Source organism: Pocillopora verrucosa, chromosome 12, assembly GCF_036669915.1.
Source record: "Pocillopora verrucosa isolate sample1 chromosome 12, ASM3666991v2, whole genome shotgun sequence".
Classification (NCBI taxonomy): domain Eukaryota; kingdom Metazoa; phylum Cnidaria; class Anthozoa; order Scleractinia; family Pocilloporidae; genus Pocillopora; species Pocillopora verrucosa.
Genome location: NC_089323.1, coordinates 4,374,444 through 4,394,050, shown reverse-complemented (window position 1 = coordinate 4,394,050; position 19,607 = coordinate 4,374,444). Strand labels below are relative to the sequence as shown.

The window sequence follows — 19,607 nt, the reverse complement described above, 5'->3', positions numbered from 1 at the left end:
ATGATGTCGACCACAAATTTAACAGTATTTGAAAGGCAAACAAAAACATTTGAAGACCTAATTTGCTCGCCATCATTGGCAGGTGGATTGCAACAACAATCAATTTATTTCACGGCAGTTCACATACTCCTCTCGCTCGTGGCACTTTTTGGGAACTTTCTCATCCTTGTTGCCCTTCACAAAGTATCTTCCCTTCATCCGCCGTCCAAAGTCTTGTATCGTTGTTTGGCAGCAACTGATCTGTTAGTCAGTATTGTCAGCCAGCCTTTCACTGCCAGTTATTGGATGTCCTTAGTTCACGAAGAGTGGTATATTTGTCGATTCGCATACGAGGCAACTTACATAACAACCTATGCATTATGTTTAGTGTCTTTGTTGACAACGGCGGCCATAAGCGTGGACAGACTTCTCGCCCTGTTGTCGGGGCTAAGATACAGACAAATTGTAACTTTAAAGCGCACCTACTGCATGGTAGCAATCTTTTGGGTACTGTTTGTCGTCGCTTGTTTATGCTATATTTTTGACTACCGAATCGATATGTGGTACAGCCGTATAATTATACCATCTTGCCTAATAATCTCAGTGGCCTCGTACACAAAGATATTCTGCGTTCTCAGTCATCACCAGGTTCAAGTACAAGGTTTTATACAACAACAGCACAATCAACCAAATGCACTAAACATGGCGCGATACAAAAGGGCAGTGTATAGTGCACTATGGGTGCAGGTAGCATTAGTGAGTTGTTACGTGCCAATAGGTGTATCGGGAATTGGGATTGCATCTAGTAATACATACTCATCGAATTTAATCGTCACCTGGGGAGTGGCACTTGTTTTAGTTTATTTTAACTCGGCTTTAAACCCCGTCCTTTACTGCTGGAGAATCAGTGAGATGAGACAAGCAGTGAAGCAGACAATTAGCCAAGCATTGTGCTGTCCATTAACTTAACTCTCTTCTGACTTACACATGTATCAATCCTGAAAAACTGATTTATGAAATTACGGCCGCAAGAAGAGAGGAAAGTTTTATTAATAGAAGCTGTCAGATTTAGATCTTTTGTTTTTTTTTCTAATGATCAAAGGTTGAATAGAGAATCGAAAAGCCAACCATTCCTCACCAGTAATGTGTTTATCATGATGACAAAAACTTATAATCGAAAAAAATATATATCTTTATGTTTGGATTGTCTAATCCAATATTTTTTACATTATACATGTAAAAAATAGAATGAGTAAGATGGTAAATTTTGTATACGGTACTGAACCAGAGAAATATGTTTTTCGTCTTGTCAAGTGTGTAGAACGAAGAAGAAATTCTAAGTTCTCCTACAGGAAAGTACTGGAAAAAATTTCACCGTAGCAATCACGGATGGACGTAAAAGGGGGTCAGTAAAGCCGATGAAGCTTCGACTTTGTTAATAAAGTGCTGGGGACAGTTACAAGGAAAACGTATGGAAAAGATTCAACTGTTTCGTATAATTGACTCGACGTCTTAAATCGATTGATCATGTGTTTTTCGTTGCAAATAATTTTTTTTGCCCAAGGTTTAATTTTAATGCGAAAAACAAAGATGAAATTAAACATACTTTCAATATCCGAAAATTTTGTAATAGAAATGGTCGATTTACTTCATATTGTTAGAATAAAAGGGGACAAAATTATGGAAACTTTTTCTTGTCTAAATAGTGTATGACCTGTGGAACTGATGTAATGATATGAATGTTCCTGGTTTCAATAGCACGGCCATTAGTGTTTTTCTTTTGAAAATCGTTCTCCCTTCTTACCTCGATATGAAATTTGCGTAATGAAAATAAAAATATATATCACTACTTAAAACGCATCTTTATAAACTTACAATGTTCGTTATGGCATGTCTACTATCCATTATGAACCAGCGCGTTACACGTTTTGATTAAAACATTTACTCGATCGAAGGTAGAATGTCTTTAATTATCCGTCAGAATCGAATTCATACTACGATCCTTGTGTTTAACACATGCACAGTCTTGAAGTTAATTTGATAACTTAGGGGGAACATTCCTACATTATCTAATGTGAAGAAAAAATATAGACCCCACTCACTTGTCATGTTTATTTTAAAAACCGTTCCTCGTCTTATTTCCAAATTCACTTTGAAAATAGGAAAATGATCGAAAAAAAAATTGGCGCCGAATGCAATTTCTCGCTCCACTTTCTCCACTTCCACTTTTGAGTTGAACCATTTAGAATTGAGAGGAAAGGGTAAAAACTCAATGAAAGAAATTATGAAGGCAAAAATTGTATAAAACAAACCTTGGTTTGGCCATATAATATTTCCAGCTCTCTTTTTCTTTTTCAGGTTCAATTACAATTAGATGTGACCCGTATGAAAAGCTAGAGGTTTCTGTCAAACATTATGTCAATGAACGCCGACGGACATTTCAACTACAGGTTTTTTCTTAATTATATCCCCTAAAAGTTGGATTGAGAATGTTCTTAGTGACTTCTAGTTTCTTTAAATAAAAGTTTACCACTGATTTTGCTTTCCATATATTTGAAGCTACTTTTTTTTCTCAAAAAGGCATCAGATCTCCCATAGATGCCCCTCAAGACATTTGCTATGGTTTCATCTGTTTTCACCAAATTTGGTTATTTGCTACATTACTTGCACTTATCGCAAAAAGTTATACATTGGCGAGACAGGAAGACGACAAGGTGACAAATTCTGAGAACACCTTCACAACGTAGAAAGAAATGACAAGGACGCATCCAAACCAGTCGTTAGACTAAAATCTCATTGCAGCCTTTCCTTGCACCTAAGCAGTTCGAAAGCAATTAGAAAGGCATCTAAGCAGTTCGAAAGCCGAAAAACTTTAGAACAAAAATTTATCTTTCAAATTGCTAAAGTGTATCTCTATTTTCTGCATATAAACACACACACAACCCACAATTCCTCCATTCGCTCTGACGAGTGACTAACGCTCGAAACGTCAGCTTTGAAGCTCTTTACAGTGGACAATTTACGTTATTAACTAAGTTGATAATACCAAATACCTTGTTCCAGGCTAGGTGATTTCGAATTTCAATTCATTATCATCAAATTGCAACAGAGTTTAGTGCAAAAAAAAAAAAAGATAAAAATCGTTCACCTGCCGTTTACGTGGCAGCTTGTTAAGAAAAGGCTTGTGGGAGTTTTCTACGACTCGATCTTTTCTTTTCCTTTTTGGAAACCAGTGGCAGCTAAAAAAAGCAAAGGGCGCTCAAGAATCTTTGCAGTATTGGCTGGTCCAGGCGAGGTTGCGTCAAAGATAGGAAAACGGTGGGGAGTCGTTCTCGATAGTCATTCACTACATTGACTACATTCAAATGGTGAATAACTCTTCCAATATAGTCTGTTCTTTCCTGAAAAAAGAGGGGTTGTAACTTACACTCTAATTGAAGCCGGATTGAAGATCGAAGGCATTTCCGTTAAATGGTTGTTTTCTAAATAAAGAATTAAGCTCAAAAGTGTTTGACATACTCTAAGTAGATTAACTTGCAAACAAAGAGAAAAGGTTACATAGACAAAGGTTTTTTCAATTTTCTTCAAGTCGCGCGCGTGGAACAAAGAAAAATTCTGAGTCCTTGTAAGGAATTGAGCCTTAGGCTAGGAATTCTTTGAGCTTACCAGTGAACAACAGAGACTCCAAGGAAACAAGGCCATAACTAGCTTCATGTGTGCCAAGTGCCCTAAAGGAATCCGCAATGTCATTTCGTTCATATCCTTCCTATTCTAACCGGTAAATGGCATTTCGGTTGACTAGCTTGGAATTAAACATGAAAGAAGAGTAGATCAATTTTTTAATGGTTTCTCTGGGTTTTCTCTAACTTACTTCCTTATTTCCTGTTTTCCATGCATTTAAGTAAAAGCTAATACTAAAAAAAACGTCGGTTTTATCCACAATTATTTAAGAGAGACTCTTCTGACAACATTTCGATCTGTCCTCGAAAGAAAAAATTGCAATTTGTAAATATACCTCTGGCTTCGGTTAAATTAAGAATCCTTTCAGGGACGGTGATATATCCAAGCTGTTCCGAGTCAAACCTTATTGTTTTTATACCTCTTGACAAGGCTTCACCAAGCATTTAAAATCAAAAGACAAACAAATTACAAAAAGCAAGGAGGAAAGAATATTGACTATTACATACAGCAAATGTAAACTAGCACACAACTCGATTGGATTTTTTATTTCCACACAGACCAGCAAACACAAGGCAAATCATTTTGTAACCAGTGGTCTCCAGTGGGGAGATAAAAGTTGACTTGTATCCCCTTAGTTACCCCTTTTTCTCCCTCTTAGTTGCCCTGTATTTGTTGTATCATTTGTTTCCATTTCGCCTTTTTTATCATACCCACTTTTCAATTTATAAACTCTATTTTGTTTTCTTCTGTAGATGTGCTGTGTAGTGTTGTTGCTTCCGACTTGAAGGATTCCGCTGACCGCGTGCTTCGCAGCTCAGGACTATGTACCTCAATAAGAATTAAAAAAAGGGGTAAGTTTCTAAAGAAACTGTGGTGCTGCGTCGGTGGGAGAGTATAACAGGTAATTTAGTGTTAACAACTGGGTTGAAAACGTAAATTAGCCACCGTAAAGGGTAAAAAAGCTGACGTTTCGAGCGTTAGCCCTTCGTCAGAGCGATTGAAAGAATAGGATAAGAATTGAAAGAGTTAATAATCAGTCAATTATTTTCAACTGTAATTAGCAGACAACTTCATTCTTTTTAGGCTACGTTCACATGGCACCAGACAAATTTTCGACTGGTGGGAAATTCGTGCGTTTAGACGTCTCGTTCGCAGGGAACCACGCCAAACGTAGGAAAGTTTGGACGCCCAGCGTTCAAAATTTTGCCCACCAAAATTGAGCACGAATTTTTAGCCGGTGCAGTCAATAACTTGACCGCCACGGTGTGAACATCTTAAACGTAGAAAGTTTTGTACTGTGAAGGCGCGGCTGCATTGATGCGTGGTATCTAAGTAAAATGACATGGGAGTTACCACATGACGGTCGACGAACCAGGGAAGAAAAAAATGTCAGAAATACTAGTGGTCAGCAGTGAAATAGCTTTCATGACGCATGTAGAAACAAATCATTTGCTGCTCCTGTTAATAATCGTGTTATATCCTAAAATGATAACAGTATATAGAATATGAGAGATGGTAAGTTTTGAGCTCGGTGAGGAAATCGAGAAGGATGTTTTTCGTCTTGTCATTAGCGTGGGACAAAGAGAAAATCTTTCTCTATTTCTTTACTGATTTCAAAACTTGCCATGTCTCTTATTCTATTTACCAAATGACATGAGTACAATTTTATGCCAAAATGGAACGCGTTGGTATATTTACTGCGGTGCTCGGTAATATTTACAGCTTTATTGCATAATATTATTTCGAAAACGTCTAGGACGTTCCAAGCTTACCATGCAGATAGGCGATGTTGTGTTAAACAAGTTAAAAAACGTCGCTCATCTATCTGAAAATCGAAGAAGTCCAAGCAGCGAAAACACTGGATTAAGAAACCTTCTGCGCATGAGTAGACGGTATAACCACTGACGAATGTCACAAACTTTATACGGTTATTGGTTCCATCTGAACAAAACGAAACTTTCGCACGGTTCCACGTGAACAGAATATCTGGTCGAAATTTTTGGCCGGTCGAAAATTCGTCCGGTGCCGATTGAACGTAGCCCTAATATTCGAATATTACTAAAGGTAAATCGTAAATCGCGAGAAAAATAGCAACAAAAAGAATCCAGTCACTTGCCGAATACATGACAGCGTGCTTGAAACAAGAACAAGAAAAAATAACTAAGGGTAATTCAGGAGTATTAAGTGAGTTGATAACTTAATTAACCTCCGTAAAGAGTTTAAAAGCTGACGCTTTGAGCGTTAGTGCGAGAGCGACTGTAGCAACTATGGTGTGTGTATGGGTTTGTCTACAAAATATGGAGCTACGCTATTGGTGGGAATATGGTGACGAGAAGACAAGAATAAATTGAATGAAGGTTGCTCGTTGATACCGTAGGGATTAAGAGTGCCGATTTTAAAGACAAATTTTTGTAATAAAGTTTTGCTACTTTTCGAACTGCCTATATGTAAGGAAAGGCCGCAAACTGCTATATGCTGCTTAGAATGATTAGGGAGATTTAAGTGTCTAGCAACTGGTTTGGATGCGTCTTTCTCATTTCTTTCTACGTCGCAAAAGTGTTCTCGGAATCGGTCACCTAATCGTCTTCCTTCCAAGAAACTAGAAGCTTACCTCACTATTAATTAGATACTTGAAAAAAATGGGACCTCGAACTTCTTAAGATAACCCTTACATTTTTTCGTGACCACAAAAAAATAATCCTGCTAAATTTGCGACCATGAAAGAAGTAAGTAAATATAGTGAATTAAAAAATTAAGATAGAGATGGGCTAACGACACCTGTCGCCGTTTCGTTCCTAAGTCAACACGGGTGCGACACGTAGAAAACAGAAATTCAAATATTTTTAGAATAACTTTGCATTTGTAACCTGCATTAATTTTGAAACTGGACTTTTTCTCTCAGTTTTCCCTTGTTGATAACAATTCATGGTGTCCCAAGATTCCCGTGAATTAGTAATTCACCGTATTATCTGGGTAAGGAAACGAATCCGATCCAAACAACACGCCGGCCAATACGTTGGTAACAGTGTCGGCAAACAATCGGTCGACTGTCGACCGATTATCTGTCGACTTTCGATTTCATATCACTGGTGGTTTATTGAGGTGAAGAGGTTTTTGTTCTGTTTTATTGTAAAATTTACCTATCATAACTATAGTTTTCCTTCCTCTTACTTTTAATTCAAATCGCGCAGAAAAAATTGGCTTTTTTTTCTCTCTCGTGTGATAAACCTCACAGCTTTCGGGCATTTTACATAGTCAGATGCCAGTGATAAATTTTACTCGGTGTAATTGTTATTCAAAAACTAAGGTTTAATTGATCTTGACTTGAGGGTGTTGTTAAGACGAAATATCCCTCGTTGTAACTAATTATAAGGATAACGACAAGAAGATGATGGCGACAACAAATATAACGGGAAGAGGAACACATACGCAAACATTTGACGAGTCGCTATGTTCCCCAGTTTGGTTAGGAGAGTTTAAACAACAGTCCATTTCACTCTCAGCAGTCAACATTCTCCTCTCCATCACAGCAACTCTTGGGAATTCTCTTATCCTTGTTGCCCTTCACAAGGAATCTTCCCTCCATCCGCCATCCAAACTCTTGTATCGTTGTCTGGCAACAACTGATCTTTTGGTTGGTCTTGTTACCCAACCTACCTATGCTGCCTATTGGATGTCCGTGGTTCACAAACACTGGAGTCTTTGCCGATTCTCATTTTACGCAACCGGCGTAACTGGCTATGTGTTATGTACAGTTTCCATGTTGACGCTGACGACCATAAGCGTGGACCGACTTCTCGCCATGTTGCTGGGACTGAGATACAAAGAGATTGTAACTTTGAGGCGCACATACATCATTTTAGCTATCTTTTGGATTGTATCTCTACTCTCTGGCTTGTTCTTTCATCTTAATTACCGTATAACTTTTTGGCTCAGTGTTACAGGTGCACCGTTATGCCTAGCTATCTCAATCGCCTCGTACACAAAGATTTTTCGCGCTATCAGTCATCATCAGGCTCAAATACAAGATTATGCTCAACAACAGCCGAGCCAACCAAATGCACTGATTATGGCGCGATACAGAAAGGCAGTGTACAGTGCACTGTGGGTACAATTAGCATTAGTTGTCTGTTATGTACCAAACATAACAGTGGAAATTGTGATATCATTGAGTTTAAAGGGATTATCGAATTTCGTCGTAATCAGGGGAATGGCAAACGTCTTAGTGTTCTTTAACTCTACTTTAAACCCGTTCCTTTACTGCTGGAAGATAAGTGAAGTAAGACAAGCAGTAAAGCAGACAATCAGACGAGCAATCTGCTATGCATAGGAGTAAACCTATTTTAACGTTGGCATGTAAATTTTCTCATGTAGATTTTTTGAAAGAATTCTAGACGTTAGGAGAGAGGGGAAGGTAATGAGAAAGGGTAAGGAAAAATATGAAATAAGTAGTAAATTGTATTCGAGTTATCTAACGAACAACTAAAAAGTGAGGAAGTATAGTTTAACAAAATACAAGACAAGACAACTTTATTTTACCAGGGTAGCCCAGTCAGCTGCAAGGCTGGTATCCTTAGGGGCCCTGGGTTCAATAAAAATTACATATAAACATTTACAATAAGATTACAAGGTTAGGTAAAATTTGCTAAAATTTACAAAAGGGGAGAAAAAAAAAATCAGATAAAATGTCCTTTAAGAAGGCGTTTAAAAATTGAAAAAAAAAATTAAAAACAGTATTACGTCTCCAGTTTCCGAATTTGTAGTGAAGAGGTGAAGGCTATCAGTTATTTTGGATTTAGAATACGCTCAGAATTTTTCTTTGTGATCAAATTTTGATCAGATATGCCACTTTTGCTCAGAAATATGGTTTAGTGATAACGAGCTTTGAAAATAGCCGGCCGCTTAATTTTGTTATAACTGGGAATTAAGTCCTAAGTTTGCATAAATTATATGCAGTGCACTTTGGTTACAGTTAGCCTTATTTGTTTGTTATGTACCAAACTTAACAGCGCAAATTGTGAATATCTTTGAGTTTAAACCGATTATCTAATTTATCATAATCATAATAATCATTCGCCATAATGGCGAATGTTTTAGTTTTTCTCAACTCCATTTTAAACCCGTTTCTTTACCATTGGAAGATTAAAGATATGAGACAAGCAGTAAAGCAGACAATCAGACAAACAAATTGCAAATTATGACAGAAATCTTATTATAATAAGAAATAGAGCCAAGACTCTAACATGGTTGATAAGACTAGCTGTTTATCAGTCTGTTATCTGCATCAGTTAAGACTGTTTACCGAGTACAAAATTGTAGCCCTCAAAGGGTTATCCATAAATTTCTTTGAGCAAGTAATTTTGAAAGCACCTTTATTACCAAATTCGAACATTCAAGAAGATTTCGTAACTCCACCACAGGCTGTGTACACACAGCTGGTGTTATGAGAAAACATTCTCACGTTTTTATGACAATCGAGTACAAAAGCTGCTAACACGCGCTCTTGAGTACCTACCACTCCTCCTTATTAAAAGATTTGTATGACAGCTCACCACTGCAAGGATCATTTCCGCGCTTGAATTCCATCTGATGGTCAAAAGATTATTTATATCATTAAAGTTCTGAAAACAAAAATAATAGGAAAAGGACGTTGTTTTAAAAACTACTACGCTCTAACTTGGTATTTGATTTCACTATATCATCCAGTCTTTTTGATATTATACATGTAGAAAATAGATGGTAAATTTGTGCACGGTACTGAACTAGAGAAAATATCTCCGTCATGTGCATGAATTAAAAATGTCTATCGAGTGCAAAATTGTAGTCCTCAGAAGGTTATCCATAGATTTCTTTTATCAAGTAATTTTGAAAGCTCTTTTATCACCAAATTCGAATATTCAAGAACATGTCGTGACTCGATCATAAGCCTTGTATACGCAGCTGGTCTTATGAGAAAACATTCTCTCATTTTAACGACAATTGAGCAAAAAAGCTGCTAACACGCGCTCTTGAACACCTACCACTGCTCCTAATTAAAAGATTTGTATGACAGCTCACCACCGCAAGGACCCTTTCCGCGCTTGAATTCCATCTGATGGTCAAAAGATTATTCATGTCTTTAAAGTTCTGAAGAAAGAATAAGTATAGTGGAAGGAATAGGACTTTGTTTTAAAAACTACTACGCTCGAAACTCTTTTATGTGGTGCCCTTTAACGCTTCCCTTCCGTGCTCAGAACCGTTACGAATATCACGGGATGAATAACAGGTTGTATGCGAATTTTAGATCAGTAAACAATATGAGAAAATTAACGTTGCCATAAATAAAGGTATATCTCATAGACAAATAAAACTTAAATAAATCTACTTTGTCTTGCTGAGTCATGAGCTAAGCCAGGCAAGCCAAGCTGAACCTGATCTTTAAACAGAATGTGATGAAATGATGAAGGATGTCCCAGGCTATTAAGCAGAACTCATATTTTGTTGCTGTTGTTATCACTAACCTTTTCTAGGCGTTTATTTAGTAAAACGGAGCAAATGGTACACTGCACGATAGCAGCGATAGAGTGAAAAAACGGGGAAGAAGGGGGTTGGGTCGGATCGGGTTGGGTCGGGTCGGGTGAACGCCGTTCTTTACTCGACTCGACCCAAGCCTCACTTTTTCTTTTCGGCTCCGCCGTGACTATCGTACCGTTTACTGTGCACTTCGTTTTACAATATGAACGCCTCGAACAGGCTATGTTATCACTCAGTAAGCTGTCCAAAAAAAATAAAATAAAATAATAATAATAATAATAATAATGATAAAGCCGTGATGCAAGATACAAGTCACTACCACATATATTTTCTTCGAGTCAGTAGTGGAGCCACTTATTACGAAAAAGGAATCATCTGTCGTACACACTTTAATCGTTACCACGGTAATGTTTTGCAATCAAATAATGACTCAACAAAGAAGATTAGTTTACCTTAATAGTTTATAAAGCAAACAATATTTGTAGCTTTATGCTTTACACTTATGAAATGATTGAATATTTTATTCCGTAGCGAGACCGTATTGTAGAATAAACGCTACTGTGATAGTTTAAAAGAAAAAACAAAACAAAACAAAACCTTGGCTTAAATAACATGGTGCTGGTGACAATAGATTCATTCAAACGAAGTCTTCAAACTGCTTCCTGACCGAGACACATCTGCGCTGCAACCTTTTTGTTTTTCAGCTTGCCGCATGCATTTAATCATAATTCTGACAAGCGCCGAGATCACAGCGTTGGCATAAGCACTTCGTAATCTGTCAATAGCTTTCAGTGAACGTTTTACTTAGTCATACACTGATTTTTTTTCCACCACATGTTTTGAAACAATTGTCACAGGGGGTATAAATTTGTCCCTGTTATACGATGCCATATCCAATATGTGGTTTACAAATTTGATAAACAGGTAACTAAGACAAACAGAATTGTTCACTAGCAAAATTACACCTTAAAACAAGAAATAATTTGCTCACAAAATGTCTCCCATGGGAGGAATATTTGAATTATTTATGATCTTTTGAACAACATTTCCACCCTTGGATCTATCTTGAGACCTTTCAGGGTATAACGGCAGAATAAATTGTCGTAGGATTTCTTGTCGCTGAACAACTGATTCCCTTCTAGGATGGTTACTAATGCAAATTACACACGTCGACCTACGTGGAAATTTTAATTTGTTCTGTGACACAAAAGACTCGTTTGCGCATTTCAGATTGGGTAAATGATGCCGTTTAAACGCTTGAGTATATATATACATTGTTAAAAGATGAGATTTAAGCCACAGTGGATGTGAAGTTGTCGTGAAGGCGAAATATCTCTGTTACATCCAGAGAAAAGTAGATACTGATGATGTCGACCACAAATTTAACAGTATTTGAAAGGCAAACAAAAACATTTGAAGACCTAGTTTGCTCGCCATCATTGGCAGGTGGATTGCAACAACAATCAATTTATTTCACGGCAGTTCACATTCTCCTCTCGCTCGTGGCACTTTTTGGGAACTTTCTCATCCTTGTTGCCCTTCACAAAGTATCTTCCCTTCATCCGCCGTCCAAAGTCTTGTATCGTTGTTTGGCAGCAACTGATCTGTTAGTCAGTATTGTTAGCCAGCCTTTCACTACCAGTTATTGGATGTCCCTAGTTCACGAAGAGTGGTATATTTGTCGATTCGCATACGAGGCAACTTACATAACAACCTATGCATTATGTTTAGTGTCTTTGTTGACAACGGCGGCCATAAGCGTGGACAGACTTCTCGCCCTGTTGTCGGGGCTAAGATACAGACAAATTGTAACTTTAAAGCGCACCTACTGCATGGTAGCAATCTTTTGGGTACTGTTTGTCGTCGCTTGTTTATGCTATATTTTAGACTACCGAATAGATATGTGGTACAGCCGTATAATTATACCATCTTGCCTAATAATCTCAGTGGCCTCGTACACAAAAATATTCTGCGTTCTCAGTCATCACCAGGCTCAAGTACAAGGTTTTATACAACAACAGCATAATCAACCAAATGCACTAAACATGGCGCGATACAAAAGGGCAGTGTATAGTGCACTATGGGTGCAGTTAGCATTAGTGAGTTGTTACGTGCCAATAGGTGTATCGGGAATTGTTATTGCATCTAGTAATACATACTCATCGAATTTAATCGTCACCTGGGGAGTGGCACTTGTTTTAGTTTATTTTAACTCGGCTTTAAACCCCGTCCTTTACTGCTGGAGAATCAGTGAGATGAGACAAGCAGTGAAGCAGACAATTAGCCAAGCATTGTGCTGCCCATTGAATTAACTGTCTTCTGACTTACATATGTATCAATCCTGAAAAACTGATTTATGAAATTACGGCGGCAAGAAGAGAGGAAAGTTTTATTAATATAAGCTGTCAGATTTAGATCTTTTGTTTTTTTCTAATGATCAAAGGTTGAATAGAGAATCGAAAAGCCAACCACACCTCACCAGTAATGTGTTTATTATGGTGAAAAAAACTTGTAATCGAAAAAAATAAATATATGTTTATGTTTGGATTGTCTAATCCAATTTTTTTTACATTATACATGTAAAAAATAGAATGAGTAAGATGGTAAATTTTGTATACGGTACTGAACCAGAGAAATATGTTTTTCGTCTTGTCAAGTTTGTAGAACGAAGAAGAAATTCTAAGTTCCCCTACAGGAAAGTACTGGAAAAAATTTCACCGTAGCAATCACGGATGGACGCAAAAGGGGGTCAGTAAAGCCGATGAAGCTTCGATTTTGTTAATAAAGTACTGGGGACAGTTACAAGGAAAACGTATGGAAAAGATTCAACTGTTTCGTATGATTGACTCGACGTCTTAAATCGATTGATCATGTGTTTTTCTTCGCAAATAATTTTTTTCGCCCAAAGTTAAATTTTTATGCGAAAAACAAAGATGAAATTAAACATACTTTCAATATCCGAAAATTTTTAATAGGGATGGTCGATTTACTTCATATTGCTAGAATAAAAGGAGACAAAATTATGGAAATTTTTTCTTGTCTAAATAGTGTATGACCTGTGGAACTGATGTAATGATATGAATGTTCCTGGTTTCAATAGCACGGCCATTAGTGTTTTTCTTTTGAAAATCGTTCTCCTTTCTTACCTCGATATGAAATTTGCGTAATGAAAATAAAAATATATATCACTACTTAAAACGCATCTTTATAAACTTACAATGTTCGATATGACATGTCTACTGTCCATTATGAACCAGCGCGTTACAGGTTTTGATTAAAATATTTACTCGATCGGAGGTAGAATGTCTTTAATTATCCGTCAGAATCGAATTCATACTACGATCCTTGTGTTTAACACATGTACAGTCTTGAAGTTAATTTGATAACTTAGGGGGAACATTCTTACATTATCTAATGTGAAGAAAAAATATAGACCCCACTTACTTGTCATGTTTATTTTAAAAACCTTTCCTCGTCTTATTTCCAAATTCACTTTGAAAATAGGAAAATGGTCGAAAAAAAATTGACGCCGAATGCAATTTCTCGCTCCAGTAACCAACTTCCACTTTTGAGTTGAACCATTTAGAATTGAGAGGAAACGGTAAAAACTCAATGAAAGAAATTATGAAGGCAAAATTGTATAAAACAAACCTTGGTTTCGCCATATAATATTTCCAGCTCTCTTTTTCTTTTTCAGGTTCAATTACAATTAGATGTGACCCGTATGAAAAGCTAGAGGTTTTTGTCAAACATTAAGTCAATGAACGTCGACGGACATTTCAACTACAGGTTTTTTATTAATTATATCCTCTGACAGTTGGATTGAGAATGTTCTTGGTGACTTCTAGTTTCTTTAAATAAAAGTTTACCACTGATTTTGCTTTCCATATATTTGAAGCTACTTTTTTTCTCAAAAAGGCATCAGATCTCCCATAGATGCCCCTCAAGACATTTGCTATGGTTTCATCTGTTTTCACCAAATTTGGTTATTTGCTACATTACTTGCACTTATCGCAAAAAGTTATACATTGGCGAGACAGGAAGACGACAAGGTGACCAATTCTGAGAACACCTTCACAACGTAGAAAGAAATGACAAGGACGCATCCAAACCAGTCGTTAGACTAAAATCTCATTGCAGCCTTTCCTTGCACCTAAGCAGTTCGAAAGCAATTAGAAAGGCATCTAAGCAGTTCGAAAGCCGAAAAACTTTAGAACAAAAATTTATCTTTCAAATCGCCAAAGTGTATCTCTATTTTCTGCATATAAACACACACACAACCCACAATTCCTCCATTCGCTCTGACGAGTGACTAACGCTCGAAACGTCAGCTTTGAAGCTCTTTACAGTGGACAATTTACGTTATTAACTAAGTTGATAATACCAAATTACCTTGTTCCAGGCTAGGTGATTTCGAATTTCAATTCATTATCATCAAATTGCAACAGAGTTTAGTGCAAAAAAAAAAAAAAGATAAAAATCGTTCACCTGCCGTTTACGTGGCAGCTTGTTAAGAAAAGGCTTGTGGGAGTTTTCTACGACTCGATCTTTTCTTTTCCTTCTTGGAAACCAGTGGCAGCTGAAAAAAGGCAAAGAGCGCTCAAGAATCTTTGCAGTATTGGCTGGTCCAGGCGAGGTTGCGTCAAAGATAGGAAAACGGTGGGGAGTCGTTCTCGATAGTCATTCACTACATTGACTACATTCAAATGGTGAATAACTCTTCCAATATAGTCTGTTCTTTCCTGAAAAACGAGGGGTTGTAACTTACACTCTAATTAAAGCCGGATTGAAGATCGAAAGCATTTCCGTTAAATGGTTGTTTTCTAAATAAAGAATTAAGCTCAGAAGTGTTTGACATACTCCGTGTAGATTAACTTGCAAACAAAGAGAAAAGGTTACATAGACAAAGGTTTTTTCAATTTTCTTCTTGTCGCGAGCGTGGAACAAAGAAAAATTCTGAGTCCTTGTAAGGAATTGAGCCTTAGGCTAGGAATTCTTTGCCCTTACCTGTGAACAACAGAGACTCCGAGGGAACAAGGCCATAACTAGCTTCATGTGTGACACGTGCCCTAAAGGAATCCGCGATGTCATTTCGTTCATATCCTTCCTATTCTAACCAGTAAATGGCATTTCGGTTGTCTAGCTTAGAATTAAACATGAGAGAAAAGTAGATCAATTTTTAATGGATTCGCTGGATTTTCTCTAGTTTAAGGCTTTATTTCCTGTTTTCTACGCAATTTAGTAACAGCTAATAATAAAAAATGGTCGGTTTCATCCGCAATTCTTTTAGAGAGACTCTGCTGACAACGTTTCGAGATGTCCTCGAAAGAAAAAATTGCAAGTTGTTAATATTCCGCTGGCTTCTGTTAAATTAAGAATCCTTCCAGAGACGGTGATATATCCAAGCTGCTCCGAGTCAAATCTTATTGTTTTTATACCTCTTGACATGGCTTCACCAAGCATTTAAAATCAAAAGACAAACAAATTACAAAAAGCAAGGAGGAAAGAACATTTACTATCACATACAGCAAATGTAAACTAGCACACAACTCTATTTGATTTTTTATTTCCACACAGTCCAACAAACATGAGGCAAATCATTTTGTAACCAGTGGTCTCCAGTGGGGAGATAAAAGTTGACTTGTATCCCCTTGGTTACCCCTTTTTCTTCTCCTTAGGTGCCCTGTATTTGTTGCATCATTTGTTTCCATTTCGTCTTTTTTATCATATCCACTTTTCAATTTATAAACTTTATTTTGTTTTGCTTTTGTAGATGTGCTGTGTAGTGTTGCTTGGTCCGACTTGAAGGACTACGCTGACCGCGTGCTTCGCAGCTCAGGACTATGTACCTCAATAAGAATTAAAAGAGTTAATAATCAGTCAATTATTTTCAACGGTAATTAGCAGACAACTTCATTATCTTTAGGTTACGTTCACACGGCACCGGACAAATTTTCGACCGTGGGAGATTCGTGCGTGTAGACGTTTCGTTCACATGGAACCACGCCAAACATACGAAAATTCGGACGCCCAAGAGTTCAAAATTTTGCACATCAAAATTGAGGACGAATTTTTAGCCGATGCAGTCAATAATTTGACCGCCATGGTGTGAATGTCTTAAACTTAGAAACTTTTGTACTGTGAAGGCACGGCTACATGGATGCGTGGTATCTAAGTAAAATAACATGGAAGTTACCACATGACGGTTGACGAACCGGGGAAGAAAAAATGTCAGAAATACGAGTGGTCAGCGGTGAATTAGCTTTCATGCCGCATGTAGAAACAAATCATTTGCTGCTCCTGTTAATAATCGTTTTATATCCTAAAATGATAACAGTATATAGAATAAGAGATGGTAAGTTTTGAGCTCGGTGAGGAAATAGAGAAGGATGTTTTTCGTCTTGTCATTAGCGTGGGACAAAGAGAAAATCTTTCTCTATTTCTTTACTGATTTCAAAACTTCCCATCTCTCTTATTCCATTTACCAAATGACATAAGTACAATTTTATGCCAAAATAGAACGCGTTGGTATATTTACTGCGGTGTTCGGTAATATTTACAGCTTTATTGCATAATATTATTTCGAAAACGTCTAGGACGTTCCGAGCTTACCATGCAGATAGGCGATGTTGTGTTGGTGTCTTGATAATGTCCGAAAATCAAGTTAAAAAACGTCGCTCATCTATCTGAAAATTGAAGAAGTCCAAGCAGCGAAAACACTGGATTAAGAAACCTTCTGCGCATGAGTAGGCGGTAAAACCACTGACGAATGTCACAAACTTTATACGGTTATTGGTTCCATCTGAACAAAACGAAACTTTCGCACAGTTCCACGTGAACAGAATATCTGGTCGAAAATTCGTCCGGTGCCGAGTTAACGTAGCCTTAATATTCGAATATTACTAAAGGTAAATCGTAAATCGCGAGAAAAATTGCAACAAAAAGAATCCAGTCACTTGCCGAATACATGACAGCGTGCTTGAAACAAGAACAAGAAAAAAATTACTTCGAGTAATTCAGGAGTATTAATTGAGTTGATAACTTAATTAACCTAAATTAAAGAGTTTAAAAGCAGACGCTTTGAGCGTTATATCACAGGACGAAATTGCAAGAGTCCGTAAACGGAAACGTGGCAGAAACATCTTAAACCGTTCCGGAAACACGACGGATAACCTGTGTTTCCGTTACCGATTTCGTGACCTTTTCTCGTGTTTCCGTTGCTGCGTATACAACGTTTACGTAGACGTAAGACGTAAACATAACGGAAACATGGAGTTGCATGTTTCCGCCACGTTTCAGAAATACGGAAACATGTGATTTCGTCCTGTATTAGCGCGAGAGCGACTGGAGCAATTATGGGGTGTGTATAGGTTTCTATACAAAATACGGAGCTACGCTATTGATGGGAATATGGTGACGAGAAAATAAGAACAAATTGAATGAAGGTTGTTCGTTGATACCGTAGGGATTAGGGGTCCCGATTTTAAAGACAAATTTTTGTTTTAAAGTTTTGCCACTTTTCGAACTGCCTCTATGTAAGGAAAGACCGCAAACTGCCATATGCTGCTTAGAATGATTAGGGAGATTTAAGTGACTAGCAACTGGTTTGGATGCGTCCTTGTCATTTCTTTCTACGTCGCGAAAGTGTTCTCGGAATCGGTCACCTAATCGTCTCCCTTCCAAGAAACTAGAAGCTTTCCTCACTATTAATTAGATACTTGAAAAAAATGGGACCTCCAGCTTCTTAAGATAACCCCTACATTTTTTTGTGACCACAAAAAAATAATCCTGCTAAATTTGCAGCCATGAAAGAAGTAAGTAAATATAGTGAATTAAAAAGTTAAGATAGAGATGGGCTAACGACGTAACATCTGACACCTGTCGCCGTTTCGTTCCTAAGTCAACACAGGTGCGACACGTAGAAAACAGAAATTCAAATATTTTTAGAATAACTTTGCATTTGTAACCTGCATTAATTTTGAAACTGGACTTTTTCTCTCAGTTTGTCCTTGTTGATAACAATTCATGGTGTCCCAAGATTCCCGTGAATTAGTAATTCACCGTATTATCTGGGTAAGGAAACGAATCCGATCCAAACAACACGCCGGCCAATACGTTGGTAACAGTGTCGGCAAACAATCGGTCGACTGTCGACCGATTATCTGTCGACTTTCGATTTCATATCACTGGTGGTTTATTTAGGTGAAGAGGTTTTTGCTCTGTTTTATTGTAAAATTTACCTATCTCAACTATAGTTTTCCTTCCTCTTACTTTTAATTCAAATCGCGCAGAAAAAATTGGTTTTTTTTCTCTCTCGTGTGATAAACCTCACAGCTTTCGGGCATTTTACATAGTCAGATGCCAGTGATAAATTTTACTCAGTGTAATTCTTATTCAAAAACTAAGGTTTAATTGATCAAGACTTGGAGGATGCTGTTAAGACGAAATATCCCTCGTTGTAACTAATTATAAGGATAACGACAAGAAGGTGATGGCGACAACAAATATAACGGGAAGAGGAACATATACGCAAACATTTGACGAATCGCTATGTTCCCCAGTTTGGTTAGGTGAGTTTAAACAGCAGTCCATTTCACTCTCAGCAGTCAACATTCTCCTCTCCATCACAGCAACTCTTGGGAATTCTCTTATCCTTGTTGCCCTTCATAAGGAATCTTCTCTCCATCCGCCATCCAAACTCTTGTATCGTTGTCTGGCAACAACTGATCTCTTGGTTGGTCTTGTTACCCAACCTACCTATGCTGCCTATTGGATGTCCGTGGTTCACAAACACTGGAGTCTTTGCCGATTCTCACTTTACGCAGCCGGCGTAACAGGCTATGTGTTATGTACAGTTTCCATGTTGACGCTGACGACCATAAGCGTGGACCGACTTCTCGCCATGTTGTTGGGACTGAGATACAAAGAGATTGTCACTTTGAGGCGCACATACATCATTTTAGCTATCTTTTGGATTGTATCTCTAGTCTATGGCTTGTTCTTTCATCTTAATTACCGTCTAACTTTTTGGCTCAGTGTTACAGGTGCACCGTTATGCCTAGCTATCTCAATCGCCTCATACACAAAGATTTTTCGCGCTATCAAGCATCATCAGGCTCAAATACAAGATTATGCTCAACAACAGCCGAGCCAACCAAATGCACTGATTATGGCGCGATACAGAAAGGCAGTGTACAGTGCACTATGGGTGCAATTAGTATTAGTTGTCTGTTATGTACCAAACATAACAGTGGAAATTGTGATATTATTGAGTTTAAAGGGATTATCGAATTTCATCGTAATCAGGGGAATGGCAAATGTCTTAGTGTTCTTTAACTCTACTTTAAACCCGTTCCTTTACTGCTGGAAGATAAGTGAAGTAAGACAAGCAGTAAAGCAGACAATCAGACAAGCAATCTTCTATGCATAGGAGT

General features: G+C 37.6%; 4 protein-coding genes across 4 annotated transcripts; all 4 read left to right on the top strand.

The window, feature by feature from the left end:
• On the top strand, positions 1 to 948 carry LOC131793481 (melanocyte-stimulating hormone receptor-like). The gene has a single exon (XM_059110892.2). The coding sequence runs from the start codon at positions 1 to 3 to the stop codon at positions 946 to 948; it is 948 nt and encodes a 315-aa protein (XP_058966875.2).
• A 6,093-nt stretch (positions 949 to 7,041) lies between these two features.
• LOC131793471 (histamine H2 receptor-like) lies at positions 7,042 to 7,990 on the top strand. The gene has a single exon (XM_059110885.2). It carries the CDS (start codon positions 7,049 to 7,051, stop codon positions 7,988 to 7,990), a length of 942 nt encoding a protein of 313 aa, XP_058966868.2. The 5' UTR covers positions 7,042 to 7,048.
• Positions 7,991 to 11,537: 3,547 nt separating this feature from the next.
• On the top strand, positions 11,538 to 12,485 carry LOC131793484 (melanocyte-stimulating hormone receptor-like). Its single transcript, XM_059110896.2, has one exon. It carries the CDS (start codon positions 11,538 to 11,540, stop codon positions 12,483 to 12,485), a length of 948 nt encoding a protein of 315 aa, XP_058966879.2.
• A 6,179-nt stretch (positions 12,486 to 18,664) lies between these two features.
• Positions 18,665 to 19,603, top strand: LOC136277411 (trace amine-associated receptor 1-like). Its single transcript, XM_066159440.1, has one exon. It carries the CDS (start codon positions 18,665 to 18,667, stop codon positions 19,601 to 19,603), a length of 939 nt encoding a protein of 312 aa, XP_066015537.1.
• The last annotated feature ends 4 nt before the right edge of the window (positions 19,604 to 19,607 follow it).

Excerpts from the sequence above, each read along its gene's own strand:
- LOC131793481 (XM_059110892.2), top strand. The coding sequence starts at position 1 with ATGATGTCGACCACAAATTTAACAGTATTTGAAAGGCAAACAAAAACA.
- LOC131793471 (XM_059110885.2), top strand. The coding sequence starts at position 7,049 with ATGATGGCGACAACAAATATAACGGGAAGAGGAACACATACGCAAACA.
- LOC131793484 (XM_059110896.2), top strand. The coding sequence starts at position 11,538 with ATGATGTCGACCACAAATTTAACAGTATTTGAAAGGCAAACAAAAACA.
- LOC136277411 (XM_066159440.1), top strand. The coding sequence starts at position 18,665 with ATGGCGACAACAAATATAACGGGAAGAGGAACATATACGCAAACATTT.